Raw genomic sequence first — 14,015 nt, 5'->3', positions numbered from 1 at the left:
GGGCTGGGGGGCGAGGACGCCCTTCGCTCTGGTTCTTCCCGGTGCCGTCCGGTCTAGGAGCGTTGGCAGACTCTCTGATGTTGCTTGTTGCCTAGTGCTTGTGCTCACTGTGGGTCCCGCCCACGGGGGAAGGCCGGAGAGCCGGCTTCCCCTGCTCGGCCAGGGGGCGGCTCTGAGGAGTCACTGCTCCGGTTCCGGGAGTCGGGGTGGACGGGTGTCTGCAGGATGGCCGCCCCCGCAGGCCCCCCTGGCCCCGGGGCGTCCTCAGACCGCGTGGGCCTCGCTGCACTCTGCTGCACCCACGCGTGTCTGACACCTCTGCCGTGCTGGGACCCTCGCTTTTCCTGAAGGGCGAGGGTCCCTGCGAGGTGGGCGTGGCGGGGCCCGTGTTGCTGCTTGTTCTGTTAAAACCCTTCCAGGTGGTGTAAAATTAATAGCTGGAATGAGAAAAGTGGACCTTTCTCTCTTCCCCTCTCTTCCCTGGGGGCGTGCCGGGGCCCTGCAGGCCTGCTACGGAATCCTCAAGGTCCCTGAGGGCAGCTGGCTGTGCAGGACGTGTGCCCTGGGCGTGCGGCCCAAGTGTCTGCTTTGTCCCAAGAAAGGCGGCGCCATGAAGCCCACCCGCAGCGGGACCAAGTGGGTGCACGTCAGCTGTGCTCTGTGGATCCCCGAGGTAGGTGTGCACGGGCGTCAGGGGCTCGGCCCAGGGGTCCTGGCTCTGGCTGGGTTGGGGGAGGGGCGCTCATCAGTAGGCCCGGTGGTAGCTGACAAGGACAAGGACACCTGTTAAGTGATTCCCGCTGCCCCCTGGCCCTGAATGTCCAGCACACCATCACCTTGTCACGGGGGTGCACCTGGGGAGGTGTTCACCGGAAGCAGTGGCAGGTCAGACGGTGTGCAGACTTGGAGGCAGAGGTCCCGCCTGGGCGACCGTCTGGCGAGGCCGCACCCCCAGCTTCAGGCCTGCAGCCAGCCGCACGGCACGGCCGGTCCTTCCCCAGGACGGACGGTGCCTGCCAGCCGCGTGCACGGCGCCACCACGCTGAAGGAGCCGCTGCTCTGGGTCACACTTTGGTGATTCTTATTAAAATTCTCTTAGCCACAACCTTTTTAATTTCAGGTCTGGTGTAATTTATTTCAAGTCCCAGACCTTGACTAATTTAATTTGCATGGCTCACTGTGAGAATACCATTTGTGATTCAAATTTCAGAGTTGTGTGGTGGTGTGTGTGTGTGTGTGTGTTTTAAGTGTGTGATTTTTGGTGCGTTTTCCTCCCGAGGAGAATGGTCTGGGCACGGTTTGGGTTGTGGCGTCGGCTTCGTGCCTTGGGTCTTGGTGGCACTGGATCTGGTGGTTTGCTAGTAGCAGGGACCCAGCTCAGCCGCCCCGCCCCCGTGCCGGGAGAGCCCGTTGTGTCTCGGTAGTTTTCCACTCCGTAGTAACCTTTTGAATTTGGAGAGAGTGGTTTTCCTCAGTGAGAGAGACATGAAAGTCACTGTCGACTTCCTCCATCTCCAGTCCTGACCACGTCACTGTGGGCCGGAGGCGTAGTGGGCGGCCTGGGCGAGCACTCGGGTGGGAAGGGGGTGCTCGTTCCCCTGGGCCCATCACTCCCTGGGCGCATGGCAGGGGCGGGAGCTGTCCTGATGGTTAAGGTGTGGGGGGGTTTGCCTGTCCGGGAGGCCGAGTGCCTGTGCGCGGCTCGGGGGAGCGCGCAGGCAGGCGCTGGCCTGGACGTCGGTGGCCCCACATTCGGCCCGCGTCTGTCTGCCGGCTCTGGCCACACTCTCCCTCTCGCTGTGTCTCGGCCCCCAGGTGAGCATCGGCAGCCCCGAGAAGATGGAGCCCATCACAAAGGTGTCCCACATCCCCAGCAGCCGGTGGGCCCTGGTGTGCAGCCTCTGCAACGAGAAGTGCGGGGCCTCCATCCAGGTATGGCCTGGCCCCAGGGCTCCGTGCCCCCTCCCCCGAGTCACAGGGAGCAGGGTGGGCAGGCACTCGGGGAACTGGGGGTTTGGAGGTGGAACTGGAATCCAGGACGCAGGACAAGGGGCTCACAGTTCTCTGGAGGTGGCTAGGAGCGGCTCTGGCGTGGTCTGAGCCCGTGGGTGGGTGGTGTCTGGTGCAAGCAGAACCCCGGCTTAGCCACCACCGGGCGGCATCTCCCGGGGAGAGAACCAGTCTTGACTCTGGAGGGTCGGCCACCCTCTTACCTGTTTCCTTGCCAAGTGGCAGACCCACCTGTGCCTGCCCAGTGCTGCTGCTTTGCTCTCCCAGGCGTGTGCACAGGTGTTGGGTCTTAGGTGCAGCGTGTGACGTCAGCCGGGTGTGCTGATGGTCTTGCATCTGGTTGACCAGGCTCCTCGGGCCACCAGCCGGCTGCAGGGGCCCCGCAGGGTGCTGCACTGAACCCGGTCTGGGCGGCTGGTTCTCTGCGGCACCTCTCGTGTGCGTGTGTGCGCCCACAGCCTGTTGCGTGTGCGTGTACGCCTGCCTTCCCTTTGCCCGCGTGCAGATGAGTGCACAGAGCCTCCCGGTGGAGGGAAGGAAGGGGAGCGCGGAGGTGGCGTGCTGCCTTTTTTTGTCTTCTCTACACCTCCACCCTTTCTGGTTCCTTTCTGGTGCTCGCGTTGTCGGCACCTCCGGGTCGCCAGGACTGCAGAGGCCTGAAGGGAGGCTCCCCGAGGTCGGCCGTGCTGCCCGAGGGCCAGGCAGCAGCTCGGGGCCACGGCGGCCTCCGCCCCCCGGGCACGCACCCTCCGGGAGCCCCGTCAGACTGCGCGCTGCGTGTCTTAAAGAAGTGGCCTCGTTGGGCAGAACCAGTTCGTTTGCCTGATAAGTATTTCTTTTGCTGAGGTACCTGTTGGCTGGTGGTTTTTAAATTTTTTCATTTTGTACACCAAATAGTTGTGCGTTCTTTCGTTATCAACCGGTGTTCGAGAATCCGGAACGCAGCCAGTGTTCAGAGGGCGAGGCACGAGGCGGCTGGTGGGATTTGGCTGCGGACCTTGAAAACGGTGCGGGTGTTCGTGTGCGAATAGAACCTGCTTAAACCTGAGCCACAGCAGAAAGCCTCTGGCCTGAGAGTTGTGTTGGGAGGAGGGGGAGGAGGAAAGGTTCGAAAGCCTCAGAGTGAAAAAAGGCTCTGGGCTGTGTGTGCACGTGCGCGCCCAGTGGAGCCCACGCAGAAACCCGCGGGGGGAGGGAGGCCCCGGACGGACGGACGGATGGGCGGGGAGGTCGGCTCCTTCCAGGTGCTGACGTTCCCGGGAGGGCGGGGCTGTGCGGGCAGGCGGCAGGGCCCCTGGTCCTCCCCGGTGCTCGCCAGAGGCCGGTGAGCAGGACCCTGGTTCCTCTAGTGAAGGGAGAGGACACGGTGACATTTTTGGTGGCCGTTGACCTCGTTGTCCCAGAACGTTAACCCGGAGGAGAGGAGGCCAGGGAAGGTGGACGGTTTTTCGTCTCGGCGCGGAAGGGGCCGACTTTTATTAAAGAATTCCTCCCTGAAACGCCTGCAGCTGTGAGGGCCCGGGCTGACGGTTCTGTAACATCTGTGTGCTGAGTCAGCCCGCGTCGGAAAACCCGCAGGAAGGCCGCCTGGCGTCTGCACAGAGCCCTGTGTAAACATCCCGCGGCTGCGCGTTCCTCCCGGAGGCCGGCGCGCCCGGGCCAAGTGCGGCCTCAGCCAGAGGCTGACGGCGCAGCTTCCCTGGCCTCCGCTCCCACCCGGGCTGGGGGCTGGGGGCTGGGGCTGGGGCTGGGGCTGGGGCTGGGGCTGGGGCTGGGGCGCGCGTGTCCCCGTGGCGGTGGCCAGGTGGGCATGTGTGTGTTTGGCCCCCGAAGCCGACTTCACACGGATCTTGGAGCGGAGGTTATGTGCAGGTGAAACTACAGGTTCCTGCCCGCTCCTGTGCTTCGGGTGTTGGTAGGGAGGAGAGGGTGAAGGGAGCAGGTGTTCTGCGCCTGTGGGCAGAGGGGCGTGGCCACGAGGAGGCAGCTCTGACGGGCAGGGTCGCCTCCCCTGAAACTCGGGGGATGCAGGGAGAGCCCCAGCTCCAGCCTCTGCCGCTCGTGGTGTGGGCTCTGCTTGGTGAGTTGAACTAAGCTTTGCAGCCGCTCGCCCGGCGCGCTGGGCTCTGCGTCTCTGCAGCTCTGCAGCTCTGGCCGGCCGGGTCACGTGGCCCCACCCGGCGCAGAGCTGCTGTGAAGGGCCTGGCTTCCGCCCCACCTGGAACCTCTTCCAGGCCTTGCGTCCGGTGGGATCAGATGGGGAAGTTAATCACTTGCCTCCTGCCAGGCCGCTGGCCAGCTGTCTGGGCTCTAGGCACTAAATCACAGCCTGATGCGGCCGCTAGTGGTAGGTGGCCCCTCAGGAAGGAGGGGGGCACAGCCCATGACGCCGGGCCTCCTGGTGACCTCCTGACCCGCGGGATCAGGTCCTTCCCGCTCGCTCTCTAACACTGTTCCCGGGGCCCAGAGCGGCCAGCTTGGCCAGGCGGGGCACGCGTGGGGCTCCGCTGCCCCCACCTGTGCTGGGACTCTGTCCGCCCGGGGCCAGGGCTGGGCATGAGGTGTGGGCTCAAAACTCCGACCAGTGCTCTTTCTCCCTGGGGGGCTTCCTGTCACCCCAGCCTCTCTTACAGGTGAGACGAGAGCTCACGTGCAAAGGCACACTCACGCTTCTGCGTGCACTCTGCACAGGAGCGCGAGTTCTTGTGAGTGCAGTGTGAGTGCCAGACCCCTCGGTCACACGTGCAGTCACGCCTCCCTGAGAGGCCACGGGGCCGCAGGCCCCGTCTGAGGTTCCGTGTCTGCGCCCCTCACCCCCGGCCTTCCCGCACTCTGACCGAGGCGGCTGGTCTGCCGGTGCTCCTCCTGGGAGCTCCGCCTCAGCGTGCGCTGGCCGTGCAGCTCCGCACGTGTGTGTGCACGTGGGGGGTACATGGCGCCGAGGGGCCCAGCCACTGCCCTGCCTGACGGTCTCTCCTCTTGTCATCTCCCCCGACCCCCCCAGTGCTCCGTGAAGAACTGCCGCACGGCTTTCCACGTGACCTGTGCTTTCGACCAGGGCCTGGAGATGAAGACCATCTTGGCGGAGAACGACGAAGTCAAGTTCAAGTCCTACTGCCCGAAGCACAGCGCCCACAGGAAAGCCGAGGAGAGCCTCGGGGAGGGGGCCGCTCAGGAGAACGGGGGCCCGGAGTGCCCCCCGCGGAGCGCGCTGGAGCCCTTCGCCAGCCTCGAGCAGAACCAGGAGGAGGCGCACCGGGTGAGCGTGCGGAAGCAGAAGCTGCAGCAGCTGGAGGACGAGTTCTACACCTTCGTCAACCTGCTGGACGTCGCCAGGGCCCTGCGGCTGCCCGAGGAGGTGGTGGACTTCCTGTACCAGTACTGGAAGTTGAAGAGGAAGGTCAACTTCAACAAGCCCCTGATCACCCCGAAGAAGGACGAGGAGGACAATCTGGCGAAGCGGGAGCAGGACGTCTTGTTTAGGAGGCTGCAGCTGTTCACGCACCTGCGGCAGGACCTGGAGAGGGTAATGATTGACACCGACACCTTGTAGTGACCTAGCGAAGAGGATCGCGCAGAGGCCGCCGCGCGCCCCAGCCGGGCGTGGTGGCTGCGCGCCCGCTGCCGGCCCTGCACGTAGCTGCAGCGTGAGGTCGCGCCGGTTCAGTGTCCGTGGGCTGGGAGACTCGTGCAGACGTGCGGGACCACCATGGGGCGGGGCGCTCCTCTGTGACTTATTTTTAACTACTTCCCTGTTAATCCTTACTGTCCTTCCTCAAGATTCAGTGGGGGTGTGTCCCCTCCTCTGTGCCAGAGCTAGAGGGAACTGAGCCCCAGCAACAAGGGCCAGAGTTGCTGACGCCCGGAGTCAGAAAACAAGAATGGATTTGGTGGGCCGGGGCGGGCAGAGGAGGGGAGAGATCTCGGGCAGCCTGGGGCACTCTCACTCACAGGTGCTGGTGGTGGGCTCACTGCTGTCTCCGTGCCCCCTCGTCCCCAGGGCTGTTGGGGAGCAGGGCAGGCTGTGGGAGCTGGGGCGTGGGACCTGTCTGTCCCCGGGTTCCGGCAGTGAGGTGCTAAGCCGTCCCCGAGGCTGTGTGTCTGTACTGTGTGTGTGTGTCTGTGTCCACGTGTCTGTGGTGTGGCCACCTGTGGGTGTGGGGGTCCTAGTCCCGCTCAGCACGCCACTCGTCACACACAGCATCGCCGGGGGTGGTGGCAGTGGGCTGCCTGGGGCCGCTGCCAGCCTCCCAGCGGCGGCTGCTGCTGTGTGCCTCCCCCGCTCCGCTGCCCTCGGAGCCCCAGGCCAGACCCCTCTTCCTGCCCCAGGAAGAGTCGGGAGTGGGCCGGCTCCCCCCCCAGGGCGGCTTCTCCCTGGAACGGGGCAGGGGGTGGGTCTTCCAGCGCCCTCTGTGTCAGCGCCCCCACTGATGAAATTCATTAGTGCCCAGAGACCGGACCCGGCTTCCGGCCTGACGCAGCGTGCGCTGGAAGGCAGCACCGCATGGCCCGAGAGGGAGAGAGAGGGAGTGCATCTTCCCCAGGCACCTCACTTAGTGGGGAGTGGTCACCTGCCCGGGAGAGACCGACTCGGGTGGTTTGAAGTGAGAGTGTAGGCAAAGACTAGGGATGCACAGGAGAGGTATCACTCCAGGAGATCCAGGTCTCGCAAGGAGACCTGCACGGCCCTGTCCGAGCGCCAGTGCGCTGTGACCCCCGTCCCCAGGTCAGGCTTGGGGCCAGGCGGGCGCCGGAGGAGGGCTGTGAGGCTCTCCTGCTCCCACACCCCCCCTGGTGGTGAGTGTGAAGAAGACCTCGCCACCCCCAACCACGTGTATGTGTGGTGTTTCTGTTCAGAGTTGAGACAGGGATTCGGAAGGATGGACTGGAGCCCTGGCGAGGAGCCGTGCGTGACCACCGCCGTACTCGGGCGCGTGCGCTGCGAGTCAGACAGTCCTCGGGCGGGAGGACGAGAAGGCTGCTGTCTGGACTGTGCTCGCCTCACCGCCACCACAGAATAAAAGTGTAGAAAATGCTTGTGGTGTACTAACTCTGTTCTGCACTTCAGCTGCTCAGATTAACACGCACGTATAATCAAATTCTGAACACTGTTCTGGAGTCGTCACTGTTGCTTTTCACGTAGAATGATGCCAATTATGTAATGAGAAACAGGGAATAAATCAGGATTTGTGTGTGTGTGTGTGCGTGTGGCATTACTTACGTTTACTTTCGTAAAGAGCCTGAGAAGATTGTAGGGTATTTAGTGGCAGTTTCAAATGGGCTTATTATAATGAAAAAATACGTTTTTCAAAATTTGCCACGAGGCCTGTGATGGCGGCGGCTTTAAAAGGCTCAATCTTTGCCGCGCCCCCGGGAGTGGCACGGTTCTCGGTGATGGTAAAGAGCGTCAGGTCGCTCACGGAGGCAGGCCTGACGGAACCAACCGCGAGTTAACGCTGTGTCTTGCGGCGAGGTCAGGGTTCTGCCCCGGTCCCACAGCACGTCACAGCAGGCACACAGACCAGCCCCTCCCTGGGACCATGACCATGGTGTGTGGTCGGTCCTCAGTCAGCAGCTGCCGCCCTTACTGATGCAGACGGCTGGTGAGCGAGGATGGTGATGCTCTTTCCTGCAAATCCACCCCTGGGCACCTCGCATATCTGGGACCCTCACTGGCTCAGAATGTTAGATGGCAGGAATGGGTTTCAGCAGGGCCTGGGCCCACGTCACACCTGTAAGAAGACACGCACACTGGTGTGTGGTAGGGGGTCGTGCTGAGGGTCCCAGGCCCTGACTCTCGGTGGGGTCCCCCCCCCGGGGTCTTGTCTCCAAGAGATGCAGTGAACGGTGCAGCCACTGAGTGCCCACTCACACGGACATGCTGCCTCTGCACAGCAGGCTAGGCACCTGGGGGTGGGGGCTCCGTCCTGCCCAGGGGAACGGTCCCTTCTGAAAGTCTGGTGCAGCTCCACTTGTCCCTGAGCAAAAGGCACCTTAAGCAGTAGTGTGGCAAGCAGTGTTCGGGATTCAAGAAAACCCCTGAACCCCTTTTCGGATTCCTGAGGGCTGTGGTCCTCGGAGTGGGGTCCCCAGCCAGCAGCAACATGACCTGGAAAGCCAGCAGAAATGCAGATTCGGGGGCCTCGCCTCTGCCTGCAGCAGCTCTGGGGCTGGGGCCAGCACTCCTGGTGAACGCCTGGCTGGGGTGAACGTGGTCTGAGAGTGCACCTGTGAGCAGGTTTCTTTTTTTTAAATCATCACCCAAGGACCGATTATTGATTTTTTTTTCTTCTTTCTTAGAAACATCAATGTGAGAGAAACATTGAGGTTGCCTCCTATGTGTGCTCCTGGCCGGGACGGAATCCACACCTTTATGGTGTATGGGAAGTGCCTCAACTCACTGAGCCACCCGGCCAGGATATGAGCTGGTTTTGGGGGCCATGTCCTCACAGCCCACTCTGGGGGAGGAGGAAACGGGAGGGGACTCGGGTGGGCGGCACTCAGGAGTAGCCAGGCAGGCCTGCTTGCCGACGGAGCCTCAGCTCCTCGTCCTGCGGGGAGTGCAGGCTGGTGCGCAGGGGGCTGTGGCCAGGGCCACTGGGGGGGGGGGGGGCTGATTTGTTCCAACCGAAAAGTGAGCCCCAGTCTGGGGTTCCTGGAGTTCTAGTTGGAGGGTTCTTGTTCAAGGTCATGGGGAATACAAGGGGTTTCCCAGAGAGCAGCCAGGGCGGACGCCTTCCCCGGAGCATGTGGTCGAAGCCACCGAAATTAAACTTGAAAAGGGACTGGAACTTGGGTCTCGGGCTTCCCCGTTTTCTGTATCTTTGAGTGATTTCAAGTAAGAGACCTAAACGTCTCTGTTGAACATCCAGCGTGAACAGGAGGCGGCCCAGCCGCTCGTAAGGGTCAGGGTTCGTTCCCATCTCCTGTTTTCAGAGGTCCGGTTCCTCGTCCGCCTGTGAACGTGGGTCTGCTCGTTCCCCAAGTCTGGAACCCCGTACCCGTTTCCTCTGGGTGGACCAGCGCTCACCACAGAGGGGAGCCCCCTGGCCCCGGCCGCTCAGGACTTCCCCAGAGGACACTGCTTCCTGGCCCAGGGGGTCGGCTGTGACATGAAGCTCAGGCTTTGAGGGGGGATCCTTACTCGGAGACGGGGAGTGATTTACTTGTCAGCTCTTTAAGGTACACACGGAATTTTTTCAGTTGAGAAGCGGCAGGAAGATGCTGAACAGTCAGTGAAGGAGGCGTTCCTGCTTCCTCACATGCGCTGCCAGCGGGGGAGCCCAGGAGGAGCTAGTGGTGCCTCGTGTCTGCTTGCCAGCACGGCTGCCTGGACAGCGGCGCTCGGTGGGGCTCAGTGGGGCTGAACCCCGAGGGGCAGGCCTGTGTGTGCGGCTGCTCATCCTCCTTGCTGCAAAGGGAAGGGTCGGTGACCTTTGGACCTCTTCTTTAAAGACATATTTACTGATCTTTAGAGAGAGGAAGGGAGAAAGACATCGGTGTGTTGTTCCACCTACTACTGATGCACTCATTGGTTGATTCTTGTGTGTGCCCTCGCTGGGGCTCGAACCCACAACCTTTGCATATGGGGGTGATGCTCTGACCAACTGAGCCACCCAGCCAGGGCCTGTTGGACTTTGAGTATTTGAAGGAAGGCAGCGAGGGAAGGCATTGTCAAGCGTAAGGAAGGCGTGGTTTTCGGGAGAGTAGTCACGGCTTGACGTGGGAGCCGGGCCGATTTGGGTCTTGCCCACACCTCCCTGCTGGAAGGCGGAGGTGTGCACCTGCTGTGTTGCGTTGTGTGACGTGTGTGTTCTCAGAACCCGTGCAGTCCACCCAGGTTCACCGACAGGCTTAGGACCGAGGGGTCGCAGGGGCCTCATGGACGACTCCTTGGAGTTCTCACGCTGCCCCTGTACTGACTCATCATCCCAGGCGGCTTTAAAGACAGGGAGAGGGAAAGAGTGACGGCCGATTAGTCAGCCCTGGTCCCGGAGCCTCTGCCTGTGAGGCCGTGGGCCACCCATCGATGCACAGCCGAGCTGTGGGCGCTTGGGTCTGTTCCGTCCCTCCCATGTGAGTCAGTCTGAGGGCCGTGGCCGCTTCTCCAGTGGTGACTCAGCCGGACCTGACCTTGACCCCGGCGAGGCCACGGCCGAGCGAGGGCGTGCCCTGGACATCGTGTTCTGTGTGAGCGCCAGCGGCCTGTCAGCTCCAGGACGTCTCGTGTCCAGCTGACCAGGACTTGGGCTTGGATTCTTGGGGACCACTTGGTCTTACATGGGGACAGTATTTGGGAGGGGGGGTCTCCTCTTCTGAGGGCACTTGACCCTGTGTTCACTGAGCTCCGTCTTGAGAACACACTCGATCAAGAGGTGGCTTTGAGCCTCCCTGGATTCTCCAGCTCCTGGGAGCGCGGTGCTGAGGGCTGGTGAGCCGAGTCTTCTGCGGAGCGGTAGCAGGGCCCCCACGGTTTTCCGGGGGACCTGCCTCCACAGTCTGCTCTCTGTGGGAATGAGTCCGAGGGGGGGTGTGGTGGGGCCGGGCCTTCGTTGGGTTCTGTAGATGCTTCTCTACCACCTACCCCGGCTGTGTCGCCGCCCAGGGCGGGAGGGGTATGTGCCGAATCCTCGTGAGCCACCCCAAGGAGATTAGCGATCGGAGAATGAAGTACGTTTTGATTTTAGATGCCGTGGCCAGGCTTTCGTAGGACAATTTTGTCTCAGGTAAAGGAAAAAGAAAAAAAAAAGCACCGAAGTACTGTTAACAATGTATTGCTTACTTAGAATCTTTATTCTCTACATTCTAGGTTCGGAACCTCACTTACATGGTGACCCGCAGGGAAAAGATTAAGCGATCTGTGTGCAAAGTCCAGGAACAGATATTCAATCTTTACACTAAGCTCTTGGAGCAAGAAAGAGTTTCAGGTATGCATACTCGGCCCTTGTAGGTCAATCCGTAGGGCAGGGGTTCGGAAGCTGACGCTCTGCTAGGGACAGAGCATCATGTTCCTTTCTCTCTCCTGCAGAAGACTCTGAGCAGCACAGGCCTTCATATTTAAAGACAGTCTTGAAGCATTGGAGGCACTTTGATATAGGGGGATGGGCGAGGGGTTTGGCCGCAACCACGGGTCGAATCCTTTGCCCTCTGCTGCCCGGCCCCACCCGGAGCGAGCCCCCGGTCTTCCAAGGAGCCCCGTTTCCTTGTCTGTAACTTGAGTATCGCAGCTGAGGCCTGGCAGCCGCTGTGAGACTCAAAGGAAAGAGTAACTTCTGTTTTGCAAGGCACTTGATAAATGTGAGGTGTCCCAGGGATACCTGAAAGAAAGGATTTGGGGGTCACCGAGCCTTGCGTCTGCCTGTAACACGCGGTGAAACGATCTTAAGTCTGTGTGCTCGAGGCAGACGCAAAGACGACGTTCTCAGTGGGCCTTTTGGTGTAGGTAGAATTTTGAATCTTTTGGAGATTTCAGTCCCAAGCATTTATGTATTTCGTGCCTTCTATTTTACATTGCTCTGGGCTAAGCAAGGAAGGGGGGGGAGGAACAAACCCACTGCAATTACTTGGAGATCAAATACAAAGCCGGGCAGTTGTCTAACCTCCCTGGGGCTCCGTGGATCTGGGAAGGACGTTTGGTCCGCAATCGAAGGTGCCTTTCAGCGCTGGCACGGGGGTCCCAACACTGGGAAGCTGGGAGGGGCGGGTTTCAGGGCGGGGGGGGGGGAGAGATCGTGAGCTGTGGTGTGTGGTCAGGCAGAGGCACAGACTCGTGGAACAGGCGGGTCCCAAGCAACAAGTCTCCGCACCTGGCTGCCCCCCTTCCCCGCTTCTGTGGCCTGGGGTGGCTGCAGGTGATCAGGACCCACGGAAACAGCAAAGGAGCTGTCACACTTACAGTGTGGAAACCTGAGTCTGGCTTCCCTAAAGCTAACCAGGTGCTGGGGTCTCGAGGCCCAGCGGGCCCTCCAGTCACGGACACCATTTCGTTGTGGCCTTGGTGAGCTGCCGTGGGGACCCAGCTCCGGGCTCTGCCAGTTCGCCTGTGGCACAGTCGGTTTCCCCGTGTGCCGTCTCGCTTCAAGTCGCAGAGCCTGGCGGCGCGAAGTGCAGACTTGCTGTAAGTGGGTCAGTGGAGCAAAGGGAAGGCGGCCGGGGGAGTGTGAGATGACGTTCTTGAAGCAGTACCTAGTTTGAGTGGCGTTAATTTATTAATAATATTACTTTAGGTACTTATGCCCAAGAGGAAAGGATTTCTGGATGTAGCAAGCTTATATCATTCGCTAGAAGTTAGTTGTAAGACTTTTAAAATAGATTTTTCCAAGTAGGTGACAGAAGTAAAAGCAGTTTGATTCAGATGTTTTGACGTGAACTTCTGTCTCTTCATCGATTATGTGGATGAATTCGAACTCGTGCCTTTGCCTGCGTGAGCAAGGCGGCCGGGGGCTGGGACGCTGGAGGCCTCCTGTGACCCTTGCTGCGGGGTCGCCTGCAGAAACTCACCGCAGAGAGCCTTCGCTCTGAGTCCTCTCGGGTCGTTTCTCGCCGGGGCTGCAGGCCGCTGCCCGCGCTGCCCCCTGCCCAGCCGGGGTGCTCCCTCAGGGCAGGCGCTGAGGCCGAACCAGGGGAGGTCGGCCGGTGCGGCAGCTGGCAGGTGGCCCTCCCCTCGGCACCAGTCCTGCTGCCGCTTCAGGAGAGGAAGGCCGGTGGCCTGCCTTCTGAGATGCAGACGCACCGGGTGTGGCGGGCGCAGAGCAGCGCCCCTGTCCCCTGGGGGCGCGTTGTGCCTCCTCTTCCAGCTTCCGGCGCTCAGCGGTGCTCCCACTCGTGCAGGCCCAGCGCCTGCCCCGTGGGAGGGGGGCTTCGAGGGGAGCAGCGCGCACGTCCGTGGCGTCCCTGAGGATGGGCAGGGCCGCTCTGCTGGACGGGCATCCTCAGGACACCCTGGCTGTGGGGGGTGCACATCAAGCCTAGACAGACGTCGGTCCGAAAATGCCCATCCCCCCTCATGGCTCTGTTCTCCCTCAGTCAGGGAGAAGGAGAATGACAGGAGTGGGGGGAGCTCGGCCCCAGCGTTGGGTTCTGGAGAAAGCAGGCGTCTCTGAACCAGCAGATTATAAGACGCCCTGCCCTGTGGGGGCAGCTCTCTGCCTAGAGTCCCCAGCTCTGTTCCCTTCTTGTGCTTGGCCTGTGCTTGCTTGGCAGCAGGCTCTCAGCCGGGCTCCAGCCTGGGGCTCTGGGACTCGGGCCGTACCTGGCATCCCCCGCCCTGCCCCCTGGAGGCTCACCGCTCGCTGGAAGCGTGTTAGGAAGCGTGTTAGGCAGGAGCGTGAGAACAGGTGTCCTTGCTGCTCTGAGGCTCCGGCAGAAACGTGGCCCTTCCCGTGAACCGCGGGTGCTAGGAGTCCACCCGGTGCTTTTCAGACCGAGGGTTCCGGTGTGTTAGTGGGTGTGAGAGGCAGTCAGTAAGCAGCGCATCAGCGGCATTAGAAATAAGTGAGATGGAAAGTGTCAGAGTGCATATCGGATGATGGAGGCCAACATGAGTTCATGATAAGTGAGCTTTCACTGAGTAAAGGGAAGTTTAGTTCTTACTGTGACTTGCATGAAATTAAATTTTTTTTTTTTTACTGTTTAATTTTAGAGGGAGGTGAAGGGAGGGAGAAAGAGGGAAGGGAAGAGTGATCGCTAGCCTCTTGTCCGTGCCCTGACGGGGGACCGAACTGGCGACCTCCTGCTCATCAGGGTGATGCCCAGCCAGCTGAGCCACACCAGGAAGGGCCGCGTGAGAAATGTGGGAAAACTACCAACTTTTAACTCATCCTCATGTTGGCTGACAGTTTAATTCCACGAACAGGTTTTACATATAATAATAAACTTCATTTTTAAATTTATTTTTATTTTATTTTTTTTAAAGATTTTATTTACTTATTTTTAGAGAGGGAAGGGAGGGAGATAGAGAGAGAGAGAGAAACATCAATGTGCGGTTGCTGAGGGTCATGGCCTGC

The 14,015-nt window shown here is 60.8% G+C and overlaps 1 protein-coding gene across 4 annotated transcripts in view; it reads left to right on the top strand.

The window, feature by feature from the left end:
- The window catches only part of JADE1 (jade family PHD finger 1), a 53,615-nt gene that overhangs the window by 35,152 nt on the left and 4,448 nt on the right, over window positions 1-14,015 (top strand). For all 4 annotated transcript variants that reach the window (XM_045830943.1, XM_045830940.1, XM_045830942.1 and 1 more), the window contains exons 7-10: window positions 506-673; window positions 1,816-1,932; window positions 5,015-5,536; window positions 10,820-10,937. In XM_045830943.1, the coding sequence (XP_045686899.1) occupies window positions 506-673; window positions 1,816-1,932; window positions 5,015-5,536; window positions 10,820-10,937 (925 nt within the window). The remainder of the gene's footprint in view (window positions 1-505; window positions 674-1,815; window positions 1,933-5,014; window positions 5,537-10,819; window positions 10,938-14,015) is intronic.

This window comes from Phyllostomus hastatus, unplaced genomic scaffold (genome assembly GCF_019186645.2).
Source record: "Phyllostomus hastatus isolate PE091 unplaced genomic scaffold, TTU_PhHast_1.1 phas_contig_159, whole genome shotgun sequence".
In the NCBI taxonomy this organism is placed as follows: Eukaryota; Metazoa; Chordata; class Mammalia; order Chiroptera; family Phyllostomidae; genus Phyllostomus; species Phyllostomus hastatus.
Note: the sequence above shows the minus strand (reverse complement) of the source record. Positions and strands in the feature narration are given on the sequence as shown.